The 27,571-nt window shown below is 38.6% G+C and overlaps 1 protein-coding gene across 1 annotated transcript in view; it reads left to right on the top strand.

Moving 5' to 3' along the window:
- Nucleotides 1-20,347, top strand: part of GPR149 (G protein-coupled receptor 149) — a 45,239-nt gene extending 24,892 nt beyond the window's left edge. The window contains exon 4 of the mRNA XM_040974928.1: nt 19,775-20,347. Coding sequence (XP_040830862.1) covers nt 19,775-20,347 — 573 coding nt within the window. The remainder of the gene's footprint in view (nt 1-19,774) is intronic.
- Nucleotides 20,348-27,571: the final 7,224 nt, after the last annotated feature.

The raw sequence follows: 27,571 nt of genomic DNA, 5'->3' as shown, positions 1-27,571 counted from the left end.
CTGTGTGAGTCCATATGAATCTTAGAATTGCATTACTGAATTCTGTAAAAACATGTCATTGGGATTTTTAATAGAGATTGCATTGAATCTGTGTATTGCGTTGGGTAATTGGGACATTTTAACAATGCAGTTTTTCAATGCATGAACACAGCATCACTTTACCTGCTCATTCTATCTAGTTGTGTATATAAGTCTTTCACCTAGTTATGTGTTTCCTTAGAATATTATTCTTTTTGATGGTATTGTAAATGGGTAGTTCTCCTAACTTCTTTTTCAGATACTTCACTGTTACTATGCAGAAAGATTCTGTGTGTTGATAGCTTATATATGCCTGAAGTTAGTTACTAATGCTAACAGGATTTCATATAGTCTTTAGAGTTGTGTTTTATTTGTTTTTTTTACATATAATATGCTGTCCCTGCAAACAGTGACAGTCTAACTTCTCTCTGACCTATGTGTCTTCATTTCTCTTTCTTGCCTGGTTGGTCTAATCAGAACCTCTAGTACCATACTGGATAGAAGTGATGACTTCTTCCTGAGTTTACAGGGAGTTTTTTTTTCAAAGTTCCTCTCTAGTGAGTATGATGTTAGTTATGGAATGTTTGTCCATTGTCTCATAAAATTTGAGAGTTTTTTTTTTCCTTTTCTGCTTCAGTGACATTTTTTAAACATTTGGTGGTATTGAATTTTAGCAAATGCTTTTGCTGCGTTGTTTAGAGGCTCATGTCATTTTTTTATCCTTGGTTTGATAATGTTGCATATTGCCTTAATTGATTAGTATATGTTGAACTTTGCATTCAAGGACGGAATCACACTTTCTGATGGTGCATGATCCTTTTATTGCATGATGATTGGCTTGCCAGTTTTATTGAAGGTTTTGGCAACTCCAACATGAGGTATTTATGGGAAAATAGAATCAACATGTAAGTTTGTCCTGATGCAAAAAAATAAGTGTACACATTTTTATAAAATGCATTTCCATGAATTTTTATATCTCACATCTATTTGTCATGTATGTTCCTTTTATCCTGATTTAGCATTAATACAATGCTAGACTTATAATATCAGTTTGGAAGTATCCTATCTGGTTCATTTGTTTAGACAGGATTGAAAAAATGTGGCTTCCATTTTCTGAATGATTGGTAGAATTTGTTAAGCCGGTTCTCCTTGGGCTTTTCTTTAGTGTTGACTGATCTTCCTGCTTGTTTTAGGTTTATTCAAATTTTCTGTCTCCTCATGCCTCTAACTTCCACATTACTAGGAACTTGTCCATTTCTAACAGGTCATCCAGTTCATCAGCATTGCATTTTTCTCTTATCTGTTCTTTTTTTGGGGCGGGGGGGAACCATTTGCCTATTCTATTTATCCTTCCATTTGTTTCTGTCCTAAAGCTATTTATTTCTGTCTTCTAACATCAAGCTTAGTTTTTTCTTTTTCAGGTTGCCTATGCTATAAAGTGGGGTTGTTCATTTTAAGGGTTTTTTGTTTATATTACAAGATTTTGATATAAATTTCAACTCTTAATACTACTTTTTGTTAATCCCTTGAGTTTGGCTATGCTGTTTTTCGTTTTCTTTTGTTTCTAGAAAATTTCTTATTTTTCCTCTCTATTTCTCCTTTGACCTATCAAATTTTATGACTTCCTGGTTTTTCTTCTTGCATTTATTTCTAGTTTTCCATTGCAATTAGAAACATAACACCTGGTATTATTTCGATATTTCTTAATTAGCTAAAAATTGTCTTAAGCCTAGCACGTCATATCCTGAAATACGTTTCATACGCTGTTAGGACGATTTGGCATGTGATGTTGTTCAGGGCTTTTATTTTATTATGGACTTTTTCACTCAGATGCTTTCTCCATTATTGAAAATGGGATAACAAAGTCTCCCACTGTTGTTGTATTGCTGCCCATCCCTCCTTTCATCTCTGCTAGTATCTGCTTTATTCCAGTGCGCTGATGTCAGGTGCATATGTGTTTTCAATGGTTACTGTTGTTGTGTTGCTGCCCATCCCTCCTTTCATCTCTGCTAGTATCTGCTCTATTCCAGTGCGCTGATGTTAGGTGCATATGTGTTTTCAATGGTTACTGTATGTTGACCTTCATAGTCCTGTTCCTTTTTCTGAAGGCAAGCTCTACTCATAATCCCCTGATGTTCACATTCGTGGTGATCACTCTCAGCTCTTCTGTATACTTTTGCCATCTTTACGTATATCTGTGAGCCACGTAATTGTACTGCGTCTTGCAGAATACAAAGCCTATAGCATGTGCACATTGAAGACATTTCTAGTTTTGCTTTCTGTCTTACTGTAGGCTTTCCAACACGCTGGGGAGTGCCTGAGGTTGACTTCAAGTAACAATAATAATGTGCTCTCTAGAGAACTTGTGTCTCATTTCTTTTCCACTATTTCCATGATGAAGGAAAAGGTATGATTTTTTTTTTATGTATAATAAGACACCCAGAGACCCAGTTCATTGAACTAGGAAAATAATTTAGGCTCACTGACTCAGAATGTACCAAGATCCTTATTCCTGTGTCTTCTTCTGTGTCATCTTTTGTCGGAATAACGTGTTCACATGGAAAGCACAGTCTCTCAAAGGGAGGCCCTGGTGGAATCAGAGTGAGAGTTGGTATTTATTAGAGAGAAGTCGCATGTTGCCTTACAGATGCCTTACAGATCTCCTAGACAGTGAACTTTGGGAACTCTGATCTGTTTTAAAATATCTGTACAAGCAGTCTTGGATAACAGGTCACACTATGAGTTGGTGTCCTCTACATCCTTCAGTTGAGGACAAACTTGAAATCAGATCTGGATCCCCAATGGGAACTTACCAGGCTGAGCCTACCCTGTTGCCAACAAAGATCAACAGATATTCTTGAATACTCAGATATGAAGTCTAGCTCTTGGCAGTTATGTAAGTTGCAGTTGTGGATGTCTGGAAGTAGACTCAGGTGCTTCTAAACCAGCGCTTTCTAGTTCTGCTGCATAATTGTTATTATTCTCTTTTTGACACTCAATTCCCTCAACTAAAAAGGGTGATAAAATTAACACACAGAGTACCAGGGTGAAACAATAAAACACTATGAAGTGCTTTTCAATTTTTAGGCATTTCTTGTTCATTAAGTACACATATATATATTCATACACAAGTATTTGTTATAAGCCATTGTCATTCTGCTTATCTGTGCCTGAAGAGTCAGAGAGTTACAGAAATTTATGAGAGCTGTTACACTGAAGATTTTTTAATCAGTGTCGATCCCGTAATGAGCTGCTACGAGTCCATGTGGAAGCTTAATGACAAGGAGAAGAGATGCCCTAAAATCACACAACCAGAAGCAGGATTCCACCAAAGCATTTTCTATTGACCTTTTTATGGAAGTATTTTGATGCTGAAAAAATTGAGTAGAAGGGAAATGTAAACACACAGGGACACTGGTTCTCTGTGAGACTTCCTGAAATTTAAATTCCAGGGACTGGTCCTCACTTTATAATATCTGACTCCGTCTCATAGACAAATGACATTGCTCCAATTTTGGAAATGCCTCCCTAATTGGGTATCATGGCATATATCAGGCATGTGAATCAAATAAAGCATCTGTAGACTATTTGTTGCAAAAGAGGAAAACAAAGATTCTGCCCAGCCTGTCAGTTTCCAGGATTCACTTTTTGCCCTACTCACTCCCTTTCAGGGTTCTGAGGAAAGTAGGAAATAAGGCACAAAGAAGATGGAAATTTTGCAATGAATTTACACCTAGTGGTGCTATAATCTGTAAGAAGAGTTTCTCTTCTAATTTCCTTTTAAAAAATCTTCTTCATGCTCATCAGGAGTTAAAAGTGAGAGCCTGCTGTGTATTCTTCAGCTCTGAAGTGTTCCCCAGGAATCGGGAAGATAACCAGAGGGAGAATCTCAGAATTCATCATTAACCCTTACATCAAGCATACAACAAGCTCTTCGGCAAACTGTGTGTCTAGTTAACCACATCGAAACACCAACTCCCCCGAAACAAGCTGACCCAAATACAAATTATAATCTCATATATATGCTGCATATTTATATCCCTTAAGAAACACATTCACGTCCTTTAAGAAATAATACTTCTGAAGTACAGACATTCACACAATTATATTCACAAAACAAATTATGCACATTTGATGGTTTATTTTCACATCTATTTGGGGGAAGCTCATGATTTCTGGGAGAATATAGAAGAAATAGCAATGACTCATATGTTATTCTCTTCCACCTCTGAGAATTACTAACTACTCTGAAGTTATTCTGTAGCCAAAATAAGTGGTCATCCTGAGAATGAATTAAAATCAATTTGCTCTATCATGGTACAGAGCAATTATGCATTAAAGCATGTAAATATCAGAGCCAGGTGTGGATTTCCTGTTGCTGGGCAGATTGTGGACTCTAACTTTGGCTCTGAAACTGATTGTGTGACATTTAAGGGAAAATGGGGCATTTAAGAAAAGCAGGAGGGCCCGGTGGTGTGCCTTAGCGGCTGAAGTCCTCACCTTGCACATGCTGGGATCCTATATGGGCTCCACTTCCCATCCAGCTCCCTGCTTGTGGCCTGGGAAAACAGTTGAGGGCGGCCCAAAGCCTTGGGACCCTGCACCCATGTGGGAGACCCAGAAGAGGTTCCTGGTTCCCAGCTCCAGATTGGCACAGCACCGGCTCTTGTGCTCACTTGAGGAGTGAATCATCAGATGGAAGATCTTCCTCTCTATCTCTCCTCCTCTCTGTATATCTGACTTTGTAATGAAAAAAAAAAAAAAAGCAGGAATATTGAAACTAGACCACCTTGTCTTTTCCAGCCTAAAATGCTGTGGTCTACAGTTCTCTCACACTATCCAGTCTCCAAACTCCACTTAGAACATTCTTCTCTGCACAGTATTGTCTCCACCCTAATTACACAAACTCAACTTTTAGTCTTCCGTAGCAATTAAATTTTGATTTTCATTCCTGTGAATTTTGAACACTGAGGATAACTGGCATTGTTTCAGGTCTATCATTTTCTTTCCCTCTATCTTGGTCTGTGTGGGCTGCTCTAACAAAGTACCATGATTAAGAATAAGTTCTAGATGCTGAAAAGTACCAGGTCAAAGTATGAACAGATTCAGTGCTGGATGACGGTCTGTTTTGGGAGTTAAGGAGAGCTGTTTTCTTTCTGTGTGCTGACATGATAGGAAGAGCAACCAAGTTTGGATTCATTTTGTTCCAGGTACTACTCCCATTTTTGAGGTCAAAGCCCTCACAAAAAGAAAACAACTAATAATGTCATCCCCTTGGGGGTTAAAATTCCAATGTATGGATTTGGGGGAGACAACAGCATCCAAAGCATTAGTACTTCTTACAGGTAACTTTAGGATTTAGATTTCTCAAGAACATGCCTGTGAAGCTTGGGGTTCTAAGTACTAGAAAGTTTTCTCTACAAGGCATAAATCAGAACTTCGTCACAAGTATGTATGGCTATACCAAGTTAATCACACATTCCTATTACTTCAGAGTATCCATTTTTGTATTCCACATTCATGTTTGAGGAACTCACACAAAACCAGAATGTGGTTTGTATAGGATTTGGCTCCCGAACTAACTCTGACATTTACGTTCTAAAGACATGGATTGATGGTGCTGACAGAGGGGAAATAGAGGCTTGGTCCAGTCATACTGTCCAAATGTGGGGACCTTTGGGAATTACGGTGTTTTTTTTTGTTGTTGTTGTTGCTGAGATATTAAAACATGAAGTAGTGGCTTTGTAGGGAAAAAAAAAATGTGTAGGTGAGCTTGTTACCTTTGCTTCCTACCTCACCAAATGATCTTTCCACTAAGATCCACTGTGCATCACAGTCTGCAAAGTTCAACCCAGTGGGACTAACCTATCTTGGACTGTGAGCCCCTAAATAGTGGAGCCAGTACAAATCTTCTTCATTCTTAAGTAGCTTCTTTAAGCTGTTTAGGTTAAAGGAATGAAATGACGATTAAGCACTACGTCCTTCCTGGTGGAACAGTCTGTATAAACACAGGTGCCCAGCACCAATCAAAGGCTACTTGAGTCGTTTCCTACTCTGGGTCTGCCCAGGACTTGCAAGAAGCAGAGATGCCAGTGAGTGGTCTGAAGCTTTAAATGTGGCCTCTTCGTTGCAACTTCTTGGCTTCGCACATACCCATTTGCAGAACTTCTGCCTTCCCTAGTTCTCCCAAGTTGGGGCAACTCGTTTTGTGTTCTACAGATCCAGTCTCGCTCTTTTCAGAGCAGTTTGAGTTTCAGCAAGATATAAATAAGGATCCTCAAGCCCAGTGCCTCCATTCATCCGAGCTTATCATAGCATCCTTCTCTGCAGGCTGGCCTCGTTTCTGGGGCACAGACACAGTGTCCTGAGTTGCCCTAGCTACTCTGTAAACTACAACCATTCTCTACTCATTTTAGATCTTGCCACTCTTAGCCCATCTGTTTCCTGCTCCATAATTCCAGCTCACCCAGAAGACATATCAATCCCCTGAAGGGAAAGTCATGCTAATTGAATTTAATAAATTTACCAACATACCTGCACTTTAAGGAACATTCTTTTTGGCTGTCTTAATGAATTTGGACGTATTCCTAATGATAATATCAAAAATATGTTCTCCATTTATAAATTTAAAAAATACTAATATTCTTTTATAAGATTTTTTTTTTATTGGAAAGACAAATTTTCAGAGAGAATGAAAGACAAAGACCTTCCATTTGCTGGTTCAGTCCCCAAGTGGCCACAAAGGCCAGAGCTGAACTAATCCAAAGCCAGGAGCCAGGAGTTTCCTCTGGGAAGGAAGGAAGGAAGGAAGGAAGGAAGGAAGGAAGGAAGGAAGGAAGGAAGGAAGGAAGGAAGGAAGGAAGGAAGGAAGGAAGGAAGGAAGGAAGGAAGGAAGGAAGGAAGGAAGGAAGGAAGGAAGGAGATGGGAAGGGAAATACAGAGTGAAAGAAAGATTACTAGAATTTGCTCACACACAAGATGGAAGCAGTCAGCCCCATTATCTTGTCTGGAATGCAGAACTTGGACAGCTGGTGCAGTGATCAAACTGGCATCTGAAGGCCTGAAAACCAGGAGAGCCAATAGCATAAAGGTTCAGGGTCTGAGTACAAAGGCCTGGACACTGGAGGTGTCTGGTTCCAGGTGTAGCTGGCAAACACTCGAGCAGCAAGAGCACATCTGTCATAGGACAGCAAGAGGTGAATGTTCTGCTAAAAAGAGAATTCCTTGAGAATCTAGGTGGATTCGATGGCACCCATCAGTCACAGTGAGCTGATCATCATTCAGTGCAACGATTCAAACCCTAATCTTTCCCAGAAACACCTTCACAGATCCAGTAACTAAAGTTTTACCAGCTTTCTGGGCATCCCTCAATCCAGTCAAGCTGACACATAAACGTAGTTATACCAATCTTCAGCATAATTTATCTTTTATGATTTTTGTTAAGGCTCACTGTCTCTAAGAAACATGAATTATAAGAAAACACTATTTAATTCATGGTAACTTTACACATTAGAATCTGTTCATATTAGACATTCTCTGGTGAACGTAGCATTCTAGTTTTTCATAAAAACATAACCTAAGGGCACTTGGAACTTGAGTTTTCTAACTTAATACTGACAAAAATATGTCGTAGTATACTATGATGAATAGTATTGAATAGAGCTCAATGGGTAAAAGAAACTGTAAAAGGGTGGACATCATTTGAAAAACAAAAACACAGCATTTACAAAATGTAATGCTTCGGTGTGAAACGATCCAGGAAAAAAAATATTCTCAAATCGTTTCTTAAATTTTTTAACATGTTTCCTAGTTGGCCCACATAAAACTGCCTATTAACAAGGATCAGGTGCCTTACTAAAAGAGAAAAACAAAGAAAGTAATATTAAGAACAGCTCCTAGGTGAACATTTGAATTAAAAATGTATAGTGAATATTTCCTAAGGAGTATATATTTGGATTTTCCAAACTAAACTCCCATCAAAAGCTGCTACAGAGCTAGTTCCAGACACTTATATTTTCTTAAACTATACTGCATCTTATAATCTGAAAGGTTAGTCAGATTGGAAACAAGGTAAGTGCCCCTAGAAAATGCTCCTGAAACAGGATAGATGGGTAGGGAAGAGTTGTTGAAAATGCCAAGCTTGGGGCCTGGCGCAATAGCCTAGCAGCTGAAGTCCTTGCCTTGCATGCTCCAGGATCCCAAGTGGGCTTGGGTTCTGGTCCCAGCGGCCTCATGTCCCATCCAGCTCCCTGTTTGTGGTCTGGGAAAGCGGTCAGGGATGGCCCAAGGCCTTGGAACTCTGCACCTGCATGGGAGACCAAGAAGAGGCTCCGGGCTCCTGGCTTTGGATCGGGGCAGTCCCAGCCATTGCTTGGAGGGTGAATCAGCAGACGAAGGATCTTCTCTGTCTCTCCCCCTCTCTGGATGTCTGACATTCCAATAAAAAAAAATCTTAAAGAAAAAAAAACAAAGAATATGCCAAGCTTGCTGTGCCCATTGCAAGAGCTCCTCTGAGGACCATAGTCTGTGTGATGATGGCATCAACAGAGTAACAGTAAACTGCGTGCTGTTCTTCCCTTTCCTCCTACGATGTCGCCAGTGGTGGTTTCTTGCACTAAAATATGCCCTTTGGGTCCGTGTACACTAATCCATAACAACTCAACATGTCAGCTACAGCAAGTATTTATTTTGTGGAGTTCAATCAAGCTTGATTTGAGAGTCTGGAACATTCCTTTACCCTCTGAGTTCTGTGAGGGGTTGGAGTCCCAACCACCTCCCCCTTTGTAACTCCTGAGAATGTGAATTCGCGTGTGGGTCACTTCAGATACATGACTGTCATCTTACAGAGCTCATTATTTTTTTAAACTAAGGAGACAAATAACTCTGACAACAAAGGTACCTTCTGAGAATGTTCTTTTTCTGTTTTTTTCCTTTAGTTGGTGTTAGATATAAAGATTAAATTGATTCTTTCAATTTCCTTTAACACTTGGATAAACATTTCTTGAAATATTACCACGCGCCGTGCAACACTTTAGGCATTCATATTAATGAATAGCCATCTGCCCTCCTTGTTATCTTTAGCTAACATTTCACACATCAGAATTATGCAGACTTGAAACACTGATGCCTAAACCAAGGTGTCCTCAGGAAAGCAGCAAAGGACAGAATCATGAACGCAGGTTCAGCGTAGAAGGTGGAAGATAAGAGGAGCTGAATCATGATGATTCCAAAACTATTTTTGAAAGCCATATCTCCGAGGTTAAGAGAAACGTGATCACCAGTACTGTCACATAATACAAGAATTTGATTTTTAAAAAATGGGATTGTCAAATAAAACCCCTGCTGTTTGATCAAAGCACTTGGTAGTCAGTGATGAAATCTCATAGGCCTCTTTTAAAACTGACAAGCTACAAAAGAGGGTTGTATAAAGCTAGAGCTGTCAGATAAAACTCAGACTTCAATCCAAGTGTTTGGCAATCAGGGGCAACGGCTCATGTGTTTCTCTGAAAATCTCCTGAGGGATTCTCAATGTACGTTTCTTCAGCTGCTACCTGTACTGGTCCCCAGAAGAGAGAGCGTATATATTCATCTGTGCATTGATCTTATTGCCGCTCCTTATGTTGCAATTCCTACATCCTCAGGAATCCATCACCTCTAACTGACAAATCAGTTCACTTGATACTGTTATGCTCTTTTTGTCACTTTTGTGCCATCTGACATTCTTTCTTTTTTTTTTTTAAAGATTTATTTACTTTATTACCCAGTCAGATATACAGAGAGGAGGAGAGACAGAGAGGAAGATCTTCCGTCCGATGATTCACTCTCCAAGTGAGTATCCCACACGGGCACAGGGCCCCAAAGCTTTGGGCTGTCCTCGACTGCTTTCCCCGGCCACAAGCAGGGAACTGGATGGGAAGTGGAGCCACCGGGATTAGAACCAGTGCCCATATGGGATCCCAGCGTGTTCAAGGGGAGGACTTTAGCCTCTAGGCCACGCTGCCAGGCCCAAACTGTTTGATTCTTATGTAAATAGTTCAGCAACAAACACTGGCATTGGGAAGCAATTGTTCCCAAGGACTGAAGCCCAGACATCAGCCTGGGTCCCGGAAGAACAGCTCGTTTCAAACAGTGCATTGAATTTTCTTGGAACAATTGCATGACATAGAGAATAACTGATTCTAAGATAAGAAAACATTGTGCTCTGGCCCCGATTGTGAAAGAAGGAAAGAAAACTTGGGGTGTTTCACAAAGAAATTTGCAGATTTTGTTAGATCAAGAACTCTCATCTTTTCCTGATGTTGCTGTAGGTGTGTATGCTATTATTTTGCCAGGAATAAGAAAAGTAGAGTAGCCCCCACCATTATGCACAGTGAACATCCCATAGTTTCAGTTAGGTGTGGCCAACTACAGTCCAAAATTGTTAAGTGGAAAATTCCACAAATACACAATTCATGACTATAAATTTGTGTACCATGTTTTTAAAGTACAGTGAAAAGGTGCGTAGTTTGGCTTTGTCTTCCCAGGATATGACAGACCCCTTTCGCCAGCATCACTGCTCATTAGTCCATTGGTAACCCTGTATATCTTCAGCTCTGCTCTCTTGGAATTACACAGTTTATGTTCAATTTATCCTTAGTTTGCATAATAATGGCCGTCATGTACAAAAATAGTGATGTTGGCAATTCAGATACACCTTATAAGAAGTCATGTATTACTTCCTTTAAGTAAAAATGAGTTTTTAACTCAGTAAAGAAGGGAAAGCATGATAGGCTAAGGTTGCTAATATCCACGGTAATAACTAACACTCTTTTCACAAAATTGCTTGTGTTGCTGCTACGCCTCAAATTGCAGACGATACAGTGAGAATAAGAGCTTAGTGAAGATGGAAAATATCAAATATTTATATGTCGGTTCGAAGGAAACAGCACAGTGTATGTTTCAAATTTGGTACTTCTCTGGGGTTTCAGTTATCTAGTAGGGGGTCCTGGGAACATATCTTCTGTGGAAAAGTGGGGAGTACTGTGGTTAAAATGCTGTTTTCACTTTCATAAAACTTATTTCCTCTAAAGAGAAAAGGTTGTTTGCTAAAGAGTGTGTATATGGGTGATGTTTCATGCATAACTTCATAATTAGCCACTTCCTTTACTGAGATCCAATAATATCAGTAAGATTTCTGATTGGTATTTTTTAAAGAATCTTTATAATTGTGTATTTAGAAAGAACTGCCGAAGTGCTTGCTGCGTAGGTTTGGAAGACTCGGGCGACCTCATCTTCTAAATTAGCTTTAGAAGCACTTTTCCTCATGTTACATTCCATTGCCTTGTGATGAAAACAACAGTTAACAGAGGAAGGAATGATGCATTATTTTCATCCACTTTCACTCTCAAAATTCTGCTTTGAATTTTTTGTTTCAAAAGAGAAGTGAGTTACATTTAGTTTTGTCTAAAAACAATCATCCTACTGCTTTTATTAAAATAGCACATGGTTAGTATTCTGAAAATTCAAACAACGTACAAACGTATAAATACAAACTAACCTAAAATCATATTAACCAGGAAGAATCATTGATCCCTGTAATACACCCAGCGAAGGAGGGCGACACGGATACCTACTTTATGACTTCAATTCCTGGAATAGGGCCTTTTTTTGTATTAGGAACTCAATAAAAAAATGCAGTGAATAAATGAATTGGGTTGTACTATTTTTCTGTTCTTACACTGCCTAGATTAGAATCCAGCTCTACCGCTTACTGTCTGTCTGACCCCGAGGAAAATACTTGGCATCTCTCTTTCCTTATCTGTAAAATGAAAATATTAACAATGTGCACCTTCATCAGAAACTTCCTTAAGTGGAATTCTGGGTTTGGTTTTTTTGATAGTGTATACTGATGAAACACGCAATGGTTACTAATAAAAATCTGATATGAATGTTTTCATGTAAAATGCAAGTATTTTTACCCATTACTGTTTTTGGATGATCAGTGAAAATGTCAACCTAGTGAAAACAGCAAAGAAATTATCAGTGGTGAGCTTACAGAATTCCCAAAGTTACGTGCGAAAAGTTCGTTTTGAGAAAGACTACTTCACACGGCCTCGTGCCCAAATGAGATCTATAATTCTCGGGAGGTTTTGAAGTCACCCTCTTCCTGAGCAACAGCGTGTGGAAGCGGATGGTTCTTTATTTCCTTGTGTTCTCACCACTGTTAGAGCTTGTGTATGACAGAGCCTTTTCTTTCTTGGCTTGCTCATGAATCAATGGCTGTTCTCTGTCCCCTCCTTCATTTGATTACTGAAGAAGAGATACTCTGTGAGTTTAACTGTATTCCATAATCTTCATCCATAGGGTGATTGATTTTAAACTCATCTCTTGTTTAACGTTAGATCTGAATTAACTCCTCCATTCAATAGGAGTTTGTATCAGTCAAGGCTTGATCCGGGGAGCAAAAGCAGTAAGAATGGTACGGGTAATAGATTCTTTTTGCACTTGTGGAAAATCCAGGTATATGAATATTCTGAAGAGAGGTTGAAGGATCAGAGATGGTGTCATCCATCACTCATGAGAAGCTAGGTGTGTCTATGTGGCTAGTACCAAAGTAGGCCTATTGAGGGGAAATTTACAAAGTGGTCAATGGAAACCTTCTATCTCTTAATCACTACAAGCTCTGTGTGATCACAACCGAGCAAGTATCTCCCAGCAGACTGAGGCCGCAGTCATCACTGCCCTGAGTCGAAAGGGACAGCCGTCTTTGGAGCAGAAGGGAGTGACGACAGGCTAGCAGCTCCAGGTGCCTCTTTGTTGCTGTTTGTATCTTCCGCTGGTTATGAGCAATGCTGAGTTTTCGCCTCCCTTATGTGGTCCAAGTTCCTTACTTGACATGATATCATCCAGTAGCAAACAGGGAGAACATCTGTGAAGATGTAATTGATTTCCAGTTCAGCCACACAGTGCACGCATAAACCTTAGCTTTATCGAGTCATTTTGTAAATGACATGTATCAAAGAATTTTCTAGGGAGTTTTACTTGTAGTTCAAAAAAAAAATTTTGAGAAAATTCCACTTTACAAAATATAAAGGTTCAATACAAACTGTGTAGAGCTGAACCTTTTTAAAAATCAACATCCTAGCAACAAGGAAGTAATACTGTTTTTTATGACCTACTGAGGGATGCATTTACTTCAGATACTGTTTCTACTATAAAAGCTAAGCAATTGCAAATGGAGCTTCCTTTTCAACTCAAGTTTCCACATACTTATTACTAGCATATGGAAACACAAATGATTTTATCTATCTAACCTGTATTCTAAAACTTGATAAGACTATCCGTTCCTTCTAAGACTCCCTTTTTGTTAAAGATTCCTTAAGATTTTCCTATGTAAGCCGACCATGCCATCTGCATAGTCACAGCAGTACTTGTTTGTTTCTGACATATGCCACTGTTGTTTCCTTGTATTAACTGTTGCCTGTCTAGAACCTCCACGCATGGGTTGATCACAATAGCGAGACATGACATTCTGTCATCATTCCTGATCATACAAGGAAATTCTCACTGCTCCATGAAACTCTTAGCTGTAGAATTTTTATAGATACCATGTACGAAAGTCAGAAAAAGTTTTATTCCTATTTTCTGGGGGTTTTTTTCCCCCAGGAACAGATGCTGGATTTTGTCAAGTACTTGCTCTGCATCAATTGCAACGCTGATTTGGGTTTTCTTATTTGGCATGTTAGTAGGGTAGATGTTTCTAATCCATTATTAATATTGAATCAGCCTTGCTTTTCAGAAATAATGGGTAAATATTTACAATGAATAATTAATAATAAACCAGTGTAGGCCTTTATTTCCTTGTCTACTCTCTTGCTTTTGAACAATTTGTGTTTTACTTTAGTTTGCTAAACATGTATATGGAAATGACAAAATGACATAAGAAAATTTAGGGATAAAATGTATGAAAATATGGATAGTAATTGTATAATATTGTAAAAATGATAAGATTCCAAAATGTAACATCTTAAAAATGTACTTATCCTTTTGTCACAGTTCTTGCCTTCCTGTTTTCTCTCTCTCTGTGTCTCTCTAAGCCTCTATCCCTGCTCCTCCACATAATCCTAAATAGTTTACTTGACTTGAAGTCCTCAAGGTCAATTTTGCAGGCCTAAAAGTCACCAAGATTCCATTAAGATCATCTACATCTGTTTTATTTGATCAGTCTCAGAGTATTCACAAGATGGTGCTGCAGTTCCAGGTGTGAGGGAAGAAAACCCATGATCTACTCCCGGCTAAAGCAGATAACATAATACAGTGGGCAGAGCTCTGGACCAGGCTATGAGACCTGAGTCTGATGCCAATCGTAGTTCTACTGCCTACATGCTGGACAAGTAGCTTAAGGCTCTCTGCCTGGCACTTCTCCCTTTATAAAATGAGAAATTATTTCCCCATGGTTTTTGGTGATTGTACCCTGCATGCTGCAATATAACTTAATTTTAAGTTGCATGATCCAGATCATCAACAAACTACTCTAAACCTTGTTAGCAGAGAAATTTTGAGCAACTCTTTTTATATTACAGTTGCACCTTGAGTTCACCTAGAGGTTTACACAGAACTAAAAAATATTCACTACTCCCAAGGGCACCAAGGCTCAATCAATTATCAGAGCAGGTTTGTGTGTGCTATAATGTGTTTAGCTGGCATGCTCTTTCCTTCTGAAGTATTTGTGAGGTTTAGAAACTGCCTCTTATTTCCAAATAAAAAGCTCCCAGCCACCCACACACAGGAATGCAGTAATGGATTATTATGATTCCTGACAGCATCGGGTAATTCACATTTTTAAGTGAAAACAGAGTATAAAAAGAATAGCTTTGTTTTCTGAATGTACCAATCCTTATTATGTAATAGACTTAATGTACATATATCCTGTATACTCATAGGTTGTTTAGGAAAAGCATGACATTCCAATGTACTTACAACTGTCTTTACTTTCATACAACTGTTACAGTAATATTTTTATTTTTTTATTATTGTTTCATTTTATGACACAGTTTCATAAGCTCTGCGATTCCCCCAACTCCTACCCAAGCTCTCCCCCCATACTGAATTCCTCCATACTGTTACAGTAGTACAGATCATAACCAGTCATGATTCCTTTATTGCAGGCATGGACCAGGCAGAGAGTCCAGGATCTTATTGTCCAGATATATTCAACAGTTTCATTGGGAGATCATCCTTGATCTGAAAGCAGAGCTGGCATCCCCTCCAATGAGATATCACTACACAACTTCAACAAAATGGAAATTTACAACATCATGAAGTTAATTGACCTGGTATTGAGTGACCAATGTGTTAGAAAATGCAAAATCTTAACCACATCCTGTAACTACTTCATTGACATCTCAATTTTAGATTATACACAACCAGTTTCTATAAACCTTAAAATGGCTATAGGGTACTAGTCAGCTGTCTCATGTCTATTTTCATTTTTATTATTAGCAGCTTATAGTATTCAAGTGTGATTTTTACTGAACTTTGTGAATTTTAGGATAGTCCAAAAGGCTTATAACTCTAACAAGCCATATGTTAATGGTTGAGTAGCAGAATAGTTTTAGGAGGGGTGTACAGAGAAATCTTCAGTACCTTAGTGAGGAGTAACTGATCTTTGTGTCCTACCTAGTAAAGTATATGGGAGTCCAAGCTGACTTTTTCCTGTCTGTTTCTTATTGGTCTCTGTCTAGCTGATCTAATTTTGGGGGGGAGGGTTCCGGTGTCACCCTGAGGGGTGGGAGAGCCACCCCTCATTGCAAGAGAGGGTGGGGAGCCAAAGTTGGAACTAAGTAAGGACCAGAGAAAGCTCCACACCCGAGTCCTGAAGGAAGTTTACTGTTCTGTTTCTGAGGTCCACTCAGGGCTCCTGGTTGTTGTTTGATGACAATAGATCCTGTGAAGGTACAGTAATATTTTAAAAGGTGATACTATTTTGCTCTCTAAACATAGAATAAAACATAGAATCCAACTAATACATATGGTCATATATTCATTTATGCGCACTTGACTTCATTCATTCAGAAAATATTTTTGAACACTTGTCACATACTAAGCATGGTTATAAATGACAGAGCAAAGAAAGATTACTGGGAAATGTTTCCATCTCTTAAGAAAATCATGTTCTATGTGAACGTGAAGAACGTAACCATACAGGCCCTAGGTTCCCCAGAATTATGTATACAGAACTTCACTAAAAGCATTTATTTCTGAAGATACTTTCATGTCTTGTGGCTTAAGACTTTGTGACATATTACTAGTTTCTTAGAGCCCTACGAAATCTATAAAACAAATTTGCAAGTAGGAGTATTCTCCTTCCCATTTCTGAAACCAGAAATTTGAAATCAAGATGTCAGCAAGGGCCATTCTGGTCCGAAGGGTCTAGGGCAAGATGCCTTCTGGCTTCACTCATGGATGCTGGCAATCCTTGGTCTTTGCCTAAAGACAACAACTCCAATGAGTGAATCTTCACACGACCATCTTGGATCTGTGCATGTTTGTGTCTAGATGCCCCTTCCTATGTAAAGCCATTAATCACCCTAACCCAATACGATTTCATTTTAGCTTGATATCATCTGCAGAAGCCCTAGATCCACACAAAGACATTTTCACAGGTTAATATATATATTTTCCATAGGTGGACTTAATTTTGGGGTATAACATTATTTGACCTAATATAAGTGTGAAAAATATCAATAGGTTTTTGTATTAATTCCTACTTCTCACTACCAGTATTCATTTTCTGTGAAGATTTTTTTTAAATTTTGGTCTGTTTTTGAAATTATTCTCAAATTTTTAAAATGATTTTCAAACCTGCGAGATACATTGTGGCTTTTGACATAGCTTGTATTCACTTCCCTCTTGTTTCCATGAGTCTCCTTATTTGAAGTCTGTTTACCTTAGCAGCTGTTGAGCTCAAATATTTGAGTTTTTCCCAGTAAAAATAGTAGAATTTGTTCATCTGTTTTTAAAGAGATTTATTTATTTTGAGACAGTGAGAGACAACGAGAGATCTGGCATATACCAGTTCACTTCCCCAGATAGCCTCAATGACCAAAGCTGAGCCAGGCAAAGCCACGAGCCAGGAAGTTCTTGGTCTCCCACATGGCTGGCAGTGTCCCAAACGCCAGGGACATTTTTCCAGGCCAATCACACAGAACTGGATCAAAATGGAACAGCTGGGACACAAGCCAGTGTGCATATGGGATGCTGGCATCATACCGGCATCTGTACCATCAACATCACAATGCGGCCCCCAAAAGCTGTCTGTTAGCAGACACTGGTCACTTCAGAGTACTAGAACACGGGTATACACATATTCCTTTTTGAAACTCTATTTTCATTTTTAAAATGTACACTAAAAGTGCAATTCTCAGTTACATAATTCCTTTTTTTTTTTTTAACTTTTTTGAGGTGGCATTATCTGCTTTATCACAATGCTGGCCCGTACAGTATAGTAATTTTCATTAAGGCACAGGCTCCAGGAACCCTGCTTTGCACTGTGTGTGTGCCTTTCCTATCAACAGAGTTCAGTAGAAAAACTTCTTATCCATCCTCATCAATGTTTGGTATTTTCCGGATCTCTGAGCACAGCCATCCTAAGAGATGTGACAGTCCCATTACACTTGGGAGTTGCATCTTGCTAATGATTATGCTGTGCTGCTTGTCCGTGTGTATATTTTCCTCTGAGAAATGTCTATTGAAGGTTTAATCTGGTTGTTTTTGTTATTGTCTGTTTATACTTCAATGATTCTTAAAGAAGATTGCCATTTGAGCACAAATGCTTTACAAAATGATTTTAACAGCTTGAGACACTGTGCCTTTTCAATAAAAATGGGCTTTATACTTAGGCAAACCCTGATAATATGTAATTCTCTAATGCCAATTTAAATGAGCTATCATTTGATAACTCAGTAAAACTTGTTGGCTCATTTTAAGGTAAGGTCAGTATAAAGGAGTGATTGAAATCCACATTATGTGGATATATAATCAGAAGTAGGACCATTCACTCTTGCTTTGGAATTATCTGCTCATCAGAAATGCAAGTTGGTACATATAATGGTAGGAATTATTATACTGGAGAAGCACTGGCGAAGTTTCTTTGAAGAAACATGTCCCGATTGCTGGGGAACTAATACATACGTTTTTTCATTATACATTTACTTTAGGGTAGTGTACTCCACAACACTTTGCTTACATTCAATTTAAAAGAGAAGCAATGTTTTAAGTACCTAGTTAGAGAATTTTTTTTCTTGTAACCACACCTATTGTAGGGGAGTTCTGTTTTTAGATTAATTAAACTAGCTCTCCAAATAAAGAAGGTTTAAATTTATAACTAACCATTAATATTATTCATGTTTAACTTTCTAATATTTCAGCCAAAACTGTTTTAGAAATGAAATTGAGGTTATTGTTTCCCATAACAAAAATAGCTTCTCAGGAAAGTTTTTAGTGTAGTCTTTCCCATTCTTGATGCCCTGTTCCAGTTTGCCTGGCTCTGAAGATTTTTGGCATGAAAACATTTCAGTGTTAACACAAGGACCGTCCCGGGGAAGCCAGGAAGGCTGCTCATTCTAAACTGACAAAACACAACTAGTGCCCATGCCACGTCCTCTGATGGACATACACACGCCGGTCCATCATTAGTAATTCCAGGATTTATGGGTGGTAAGCACAAGTAGAGAGTGTAGGTTAGATGCACATGACCCCTTCTTTCTCTGAAGAACACTTGCAGTTCAAGTCCATGGATCTCATGAGTTGAGTCACCCAGAGGTCCTGTGAAAGAACAAACTGCTGGAGCATAGGTTTCATATTCAGTAGGTCTGAATTACGGCTCAAAATCTCCATTTCCAATAAGTCGCTAGGTAACGCTGATGATGCTGTTTTGGAAGTTCAATTTTGTGAACCTCTGCTCTGAATGTTTGGCATCTCACTCTTTTCTGAGAATTCCATAAAATTCTAAAATAGTGAGTTCGAGGTATAAAGGGATGAATCAACAACATTCTTTTGTAAGAACTTTTTTTTTCATTTCTTAATTGCCTCTTGGTGTTCAACACAGATACACCCCCACACAAAATATAATAGAAAAGACAAAATTTCAAGCAAGATTTTGCAAATACGTGAAGGAGTTCTTTCTCTTTTGATTGTGGAAAAGTAAATACTTTGCATTACAGTACTGCTGACATTTGGGTCCCCTCACACATATTCAAACCCAACAATGGAAACACCCTTGCTATTGTATGAGTGATTGCTTTTCAACTAGCCTTCTCTTCTAAACAGAAAAGAAAATGGCATGTTAATCACACAGCGTGCATTTTCTTTTATCCTATGCACATGTTTTAATATAACTGAATAATAACAAAGATATTAAAATAATGCCAGATTGCAAATATGTATTCAATTTTATGTGCAAGTTTTGCCCTTGGAAACATCTAATGCATTTCATTAGTGCACAGATTTTTGCCTTCAGCTGTGGAGGGATGTTCCTTCTCCTCAAACAAAGGTCACTGACTGCCCTCATTCAAATGCTGTATTTGACCTAGGAAAGACGGGCCTATTACGCTTTGCAGGCAGGATTTAAATGGCATTTCTGTGGAAGGATTCCAGGAAAATGAAGCTGAAATTATTAAAAAAAAAAAAAAAAACTTTCCCAGTGTGATAAACCAAATGACTCTAAATCCCCAATCTAGAGACTAATGTTCAATAATAATTTTGCTTCTGTCCCCAGCGTTCCGGCGGTGGGCTTGCCATTCCTTTGTGTGCTTTTCAGGGGACTGTGTCTCTCCATGCACCTACAGGGAAGACTCTGTCTCTTTCAACATACGAGGTAAGCGCAGAAGGCCAAAAAATAACCCCAGCCTCTAAGAAAATAGAAGTCTATCGATCCAAAAGTGTTGGCCATGAACCAAATTCAGAGGACTCTCCCAACACATTGGCGGACACCAGTGTGAAAATACACTTGGAGGTTCTTGAAATTTGTGATAACGAAGAGGCGTTGGACACTGTGTCTATCATTAGCAACATCAGCCAGTCCTCCACCCAGGTCAGATCTCCATCCCTACGCTACTCACGAAGAGAAAACAGATTTGTTTCATGTGATTTAGGGGAAACAGCCTCATACTCTCTCTTTTTACCCACGAGTAACCCTGATGGTGATATCAACATCTCCATTCCAGACACTGTTGAAGCTCACAGACAGAACAGTAAACAACAGCATCAAGAAAGGGATGGCTACCAGGAGGAAATCCAACTGTTAAATAAAGCTTACAGGAAGAGGGAGGAAGAAAGCAAGGGTGAATAGAGGCCCTTTAGCCTAACAAGAGCAAGAAGGCCCTGCAACCTCAAACTAACACCTTTGTTCTGAGAACTGATTTCATTTGTTGGTCCGCCTAAGCTTTACTAACCTGTTAGTTGTTTTCAGTGCAAACAGTTGGAACTAGTGCATACACTTAAGCACATTTGATGTGTTACTTACAGAGCACATACTGTGGTGGTTAGAAGATTTTGTTTCTTATTCGATTTTTAAAAAGCAACCTTTACAAAATAAATTCTTGGCCTCGTTTACTAATGTTTTAGCATATATTTGTCAGCTTCGAAGTAAACATTAGAATTGTATACTCTCAACGGATATACTGTTCCCATACACTTCTCTTACACGTAACGTAAAACTTCACTGCAAAGGAGGAAGAGACATGTGGGGGGAAAAAAGAAATGTCGTGAATGTCCATATCGTATAAAGACTTGCCTAACACAAGGCGAAACAAGCTTATTGGAGTTAGCGCGCCAGCTTCCCACGGATGTCTAGGAAATGCATTCTTGTATGAAATGATGGATAAGCTGGGAATCTAGAATACACATATCCCTAATCTGTCTAATAGGTGTCTTCTTCATTTCTATGAAATACAAACTTGTATTGTCTTTTTCTTCTCTGTTATATGAAAAGTGTTTTCCTTTCTTTTCACCGTGTCGTGGCTGATGGCAAGGAAACAAGTACGCTGTGGGTTACAGGCGGGAATGGAAAATAGACTATAACTCCAGCATTACTGGAAAAAGGGTCATAATTTTCTAGAATTCTTTTGTCTGTTTGAAGGGAACGTGTGGGAAAAACACTGCAGATGAAATCATTAGAGCATACCCAACTAGAGTAACATGTTTCTGGATAAAATAGAAGAAAATCCTCTGTTTAAAATGAAAATGTCTGCTTCTAGAGCTGTGGATTAGACAGACTGTCTTCGTCACTCTTGAAGCACAGAAATACTCATTTCAAACTTCCCCTAAAGTTCAAGTTCAAGTCCGCTTTTTTTAGTTTCTAATCCAGGGACAATCTGTGCCCTGTCGTATGAAGGAACAATTCATATTATCAAAAGGAGATCAATTCATATTATCATATATATATACACATAGAGAGAATTAATTAAAAGTATAGTACACTGCAAGAATGCAAGACTCATATTGTCAGAATATTAGTGAATATTTCAATTATGAAATGCTTTACCCTGATCTGTAAAAATTATGAAGTGCTTTACCCTATTCTGTAAAATGTATACTAACTATATTATTTCAGTGTTTATTTTCCCGAGTTATTGAGTCTACATTTCACAAGGTCTTGACTTGGTGCACTCCTACCTCATTTACAAATCTTTATATTTGTTTTACGGATTGAATGAATTATGCTTTAGAATTACTTATTTTGGTTTCCATCTCATTGGACTAGAAGCAATTCTAAATTATTTGACACGGACTGAACATTTTATCGTCACAGGGTTTCTTTTGCACCACAGAGAAGAGTCATTTTCAAAACGATTGCTCTCTCAGTAGATCTGCTTCATCTCTCATTTAGATTCTCAATATCTCATCTAAATTTACAAAACAATGTCATGTTTGTAGAGCAGGCCTCAGAAACGTATAATATAAACTCAAATTCAAGTATGTACTTATTAAAAATGTATTTTATTTTAAAAGATTTTGTATCAGTGAAATTGATTACTGGTATAATACAATGAAAAAATGGAAATATAAATATGATGTTATGTACCAGTTGTATTGTCTAAAAGTAATTCTATGAATATTAAATAATGTTTTTAAAACTATTTGATAGCTTAAATTTATATGTACAATTTTCCGAAGGATAAAGTTGATACTGCTTCTTTAACATGAAATTTCTAATAACATTAGAAATAAGATTTTTAGAAATCTGAGAAAAACAATAAAGATTTGAATGCAACAAAAAAATTCTTTCCACATACTTAACATTTAGGATTAGAATAATAATTGTATAGCGTTCAATATTTAAAGAGCATGAAAAATTGGGATGGAATACAATGTGTTTTCCCTCCCAGTTCCCATTTTATTCTCACTGGATATGGACTTCAGTGGGGAAACTAAGAAACCAAAACATCTAGGGATTCCTCCTCAATGACCCTGACTCATTGCACAATACAATGGGTATACTCAAAACTTCTGCAATGTTGAACAACTGCCAGAATCACTTAGCCCCTAAATATCAAGTTACACAGGTTAGTCAGCATCATATTACAAGCTAACTTGTCACTTTTCAAACCCTAAGGCAACAGTACCTAAATCTAGAAGAAAGTCTACAAGTGGCGAAACCTACAAGGCCTCTGCCTTAACAGGAATGGCTACTCCAAATTCTTATTAAGAGGGGAAGGTTAAATGACACGACTCTACTGAAGTCTTTAGACTGATACCGACTGTACAAAGTGCAGCTCTGGGATAGGAAAGCCGAGTTCTCCATAAGCCCTGTGCCATATCCCATGTCTTACCCTTGCAGGGTTACATCGTTCTTGTTACTAATAGGAAATAATGCTAATAGATTATTTTTCTCGATAAACAGATGAGTTTGAAGTTGGAAATTATTTGCTACCTGTTAAAAATCACCAATCTAGTGGTGACTCCTATAAGCTGCAAAGACATAATCTGTGAAACTCCTTAGTAGTGAAAATAAACAAAAAATATACAGTCAATATGATTTCCTATTTTTTTTTAAGATTTTTAGTTTTATTGCAAAGTCAGATATACAGAGAGGAGGAGACATAGAGAGGAAGATATTCCATCCGATGATTCACTCCCCAAGTGACTACAATGACAGGTGCTGTGCTGATCTGGAGCCAGGAGCCAGGAACTTCCTCCAGGTCTCCCACACGGCTACAGGGTCCCAAGGCTTTGGGCTGTCCTTGACTGCTTTCCCAGGCCACAAGCAGGGAGCTGGATGAGAAGTGGAGCTACCGGGATTAAAACTGGCACCCATATGGGATCTCAGTGCATTCAAAGCAAAGACTTTAGCCGCTAGGCCACTGCACCAGGCCCGATGATTTCCTATTGTTAAAAACAGAGGCAACTCATTCTGAGGACAGTAAACATCAGAATGTAACAGGTTCAACTTTGTTCTATAGTGTTTTCCCTAATCTTGTTCTATAGTATTTAATTTTATAAATATTCTCTTAATTTTAATATTTTTGTTTCACCATCTTTCTTGCAATATTTAATGAATGACAAATACATGGTAGACATTGTTCAAAATACTTGGGATTATACCTGTGAACAGAACAAAACTAAACTATATGTAAAGATAGCTATACAATGAATTTGAGCCGACCACAAAGTTAAAGAGCGTTGCCCCCTGCCAAAAAAAAAAAAGGCTTCCTTTCTCCTGATACCAACTACAAGCTCAGAGTGTTTCCCAAAGTAGTGTAAGTTGCACTATTTCCTAAAAGGCTTCACAGAATTCATGGCAGATCATACATTCCTGTTCTAGTTCTACAAGAGAAGGATGTGGATTCAAATCAGGCAGTAAGCGGAGTTCAGTAAAAGCTATAAACACAGAACCTTTGCTGTAGTTTCCTTGAGAAGTAATGGACAACATTTACTTTCCACCAACCAATAAAGTTCATCAGAATCCTGGTGTGCAGAGTCTTTATTTGCAACATCATAGTAGGAGCAGGAATGAGCACGGTCTATTGATCACACAGCTGTCTTAGTTTCCAGCTCAACATGAGGTCAAGCTGAGATGCAAAGACCACAGACCCTCACTACAAGTCATACTATTATCATCTGGCTGGTCCAAGGCGCTCAAGACAATGTCATCTGTAGAAGGCATGAGGGCACAGGCCAGCGCTCTCTTTGTAAGATTAAGTCCTTTACCAGACATTTACAGGAATGGCTACCAACATACAACGGTTTGACTTATGAATTTTTGACTTTACAATAGTGTGAGAAGGATATGCATTTAGTAGAAACCATACTTCAGACTTTGAATTGTGATCGCTTCCCAGTCTAGTGGGATGAGACGCGATGCTCTCTCAGGCTGCTGGGCCCTATAGGATGCGTCACTGCTAAACCATGGTATTTGTTAGGTTATGGGGACTTCATGCATTTTTTAGTATGGCATTTTTAAGCTATGTTGAGTTTATCAGGTTATACACCCATAATAAGTCAAGGCACATGTGTCCATGTGCATTTACTACATAGGTAAACACACACACACTCCCCCCCACACACATACGTACACAGGCTCTTGATCATGCACATGATAGACCTTCAAAAAGTAGAAAATGTGTATTATGTTTAAATTCAATTTCCCATTAAGTTTTTGAAATATCCACATATATATGTTAACGCTAAGGAGAAATTTTTTTTTTCAAAAAGGACAAAAACAGAAAATGTGCTTTTTATAATAATCTGGTTGGGAAATATTTTACAATACGGCACATTTTTTGACAGATTCAAAGTGCAGAAGCGTACTGTGAGATTATACAGGAAAACCACAGCCAAGGGAACCATGAGTTTTAAGAAAGAGGAGTGAGTCTTCTACATGAAGTGGTGAGCCACTGGTAGATTCTGAGCAAACGAGTGACACGATTTTGTTTCATGAATGATGGTTGTAAGTGGTAAAAGATGACTACATAAACAGCATTTAAGAAGCCAATTCAGTAGTCTGGGTTAGAGACAATGTTGTCTCTCATGAGGGGAGTGGTAACAGAGATGATAACAGAATCCTACTGACTCTATAAAGGAAAATCCTTAGTAACACGCACTTACATATTCCTTCAATGTCTGTTCTATGAAATCTACAACAAAGAGGAAACGTTATCCTTGGCAAGTGTTTTCTTTGCATCCCCTTAGAGTCCATGTTCTAAACACATCCATGCACGACAGAGGCCAGGATTCTGAAGGTCGTGTTTGCTAGTCTTTTCTAAGCGAAATTTAGGCTTTGTAACTGCCTTTGAGAGGCATTTTACAAGATTGGGGAAGCTGAGTGGAAGAGAAGCACAATTAAACGAATATTCTCATTGGTTGGGTCTCTCTCCTCTAGGATGTGGTTCAAGGATGCAGGCCCTTTAACTTGTACTTTCAATATTTCCAGGAGATGCTTTTGAATATTATGTTCATCTACAGTAAGCTGTCAGAAGGGAGAGGGACGCTTCTTTACTGGAGTTCTTAATGGGATAGGCCTGGAAAAAGTCACTGTTGGTTCTGATTTACTGCATAGAACTAGACACAAAGTTAAATCTAAGGTCAAAGGCGGCCAGAAACTTTATCCGGCTGTGTGCACAAGAACAAACCTGAGGTGAATGCGACATTACAGTGATTTAGCCACTGATAGGGACAGCCACACACTGCATCACACAGTGCCCAGGACTGAGTCCTGTCTCTGCTTCCAATCTAGCTTCCTGCTAGTGCAAACCTCAGGAGGCTGCAGATCCCGAGGCCTGGGATACACACAGAGGCCTGGGTGGAGGGTCTGTAAGCATGTGGGTACTAAACCAGTGGATGAAAAATAACTCTCTGGTTTCTTTCTTCTTCTCCCTCTCTCTTTCAAATCATCAAAAGAAAAAACAGCCCCCCAAATGGATACTTCACCAATCTCTATTTCATCCCCATGGTCCACAACTAAGTAATCATACACAAAATCATAGCAGAATTTGAGTATTATAAAATGCTGAGGCAGAGGAGGGACACCCAAGAATTCAGCCATGAATGACACATCTTCCCAAGCTTGAAGTGTCTGGTTGTGACTGTGAATGTATGAAATCAACAGTCAAGACTATACTGTACTACTCTAAACATGTTCATTTTTTGTTTCCCAGAGTGTTGCTTTGGGAATGTGGGGCCCAGTGGGAGGTCCTCAGGTCACAGGCAGGGTGGCAGGGCCCAGCTGCTACAAGGTAGGTCTCTTAAGAAGCTTGCCATCAAAGTGTAAGTGTAGGCTCAACCATGCTTTCTGTGTCCTGGCTCATGATGTCATCATTCATTTATACATACTCCACCAGCCTCAATCTGCCATGTTCCATGGGTGCCTCATGAAAGCCATTGCCGACATCATGCCACATAGACTGTGAACTTCCAAAGTTGTGAGCTAAATAAACTTTTTCCCTTTGCTATTTGTCTCAAGTATTCTAATCTGGCAACAAAAAGCTAATACATGATCTCTTCTAGAAATCAAGATACAAGGACGATCATATCTAATGTTTCTCGTACAATCTGAGTCTGAATCTCAAATGCATGGGAACACACATTCACATTCAAACTCACATAACATACACACGTCAGAAACACACATTCAGACCCTGTACAGTAGACCAGTGGCTGAAGTCCTCACCTTGCAGTGGGCCAGGATCCCTTATAGGCACTGATTTATATCCCGGCTGCTCCACTTCCCATTCAGCTCCCTGGCTTGTGACCTGGAAAAGCAGTCAAAGCTGGCCCAAAGCCTTGGCACCCTGCGCCTGCGTGGGAGACCTGGAAGAGTTTTGTGGCTTTGGATTGGTTCAGCTCCGGCTATTGCTGCCACTTGAGGAGTGAAGCAGCAGTCGGAAGATCATTCTGTCTCTCCTTCTCTCTGTAAATCTGCCTTTCTAATAAAAATAAATGAACCTTAAAAAAATTCCTCTTGAGAAAAAGCTGCAATCTGCTGCAGAAGGAAAGTTAAAAATCCAAATATATAACTACCTGGATCACAATTTTGTTCAATATTCTGTAGAATTAGTTAATTTCCTGGAAGTATTATTATCTTGAAATATTTTGTTAGAGAAGTATCTTGGTTACGCTTTGATGAAACCATTTTACTGAGCAATTTTTCCAGAAAATAAAAAAGAAAGAAAGCATCTCAAACAGATTTTGTATGTCACTTAGGAAAAATAAAACTCCCCAAAGCTTTGAAGCATTGAGGTCTAGAAATATTAGTTTAAATAAAGCCTTAACTGGCCAGTTAAAGTGGTAAATGTTCATTGTGTATAGCAGAAGCCTTCAGATCGACTTTTCATTTGCCTTTTTGCTATTCAGAAAAAGCATTACTACTAAAAGTATTGTTTCTGAATAATCTTTTACCACATTTTTTGTTAAGATTCAAGATGACACGATGAAAACTGGATGAAGAAAACCAACCAATTTAATGAGAATATGTAATTTTCAAAATAAACGTTGTTACAGAGACTCTCAAGGTCTTTAATATGTATTCTGGGAAACTTTCTTTACCAAGTCACTCTTTTTTTTTTTTTTTTGCCTT

Source organism: Ochotona curzoniae, unplaced genomic scaffold (assembly GCF_017591425.1).
Source record: "Ochotona curzoniae isolate NIBS_2020 unplaced genomic scaffold, NIBS_Ocur_1.0 contig_2599, whole genome shotgun sequence".
Taxonomy (NCBI): Eukaryota; Metazoa; Chordata; class Mammalia; order Lagomorpha; family Ochotonidae; genus Ochotona; species Ochotona curzoniae.
This window is presented reverse-complemented; position numbering and strand designations above follow the sequence as displayed.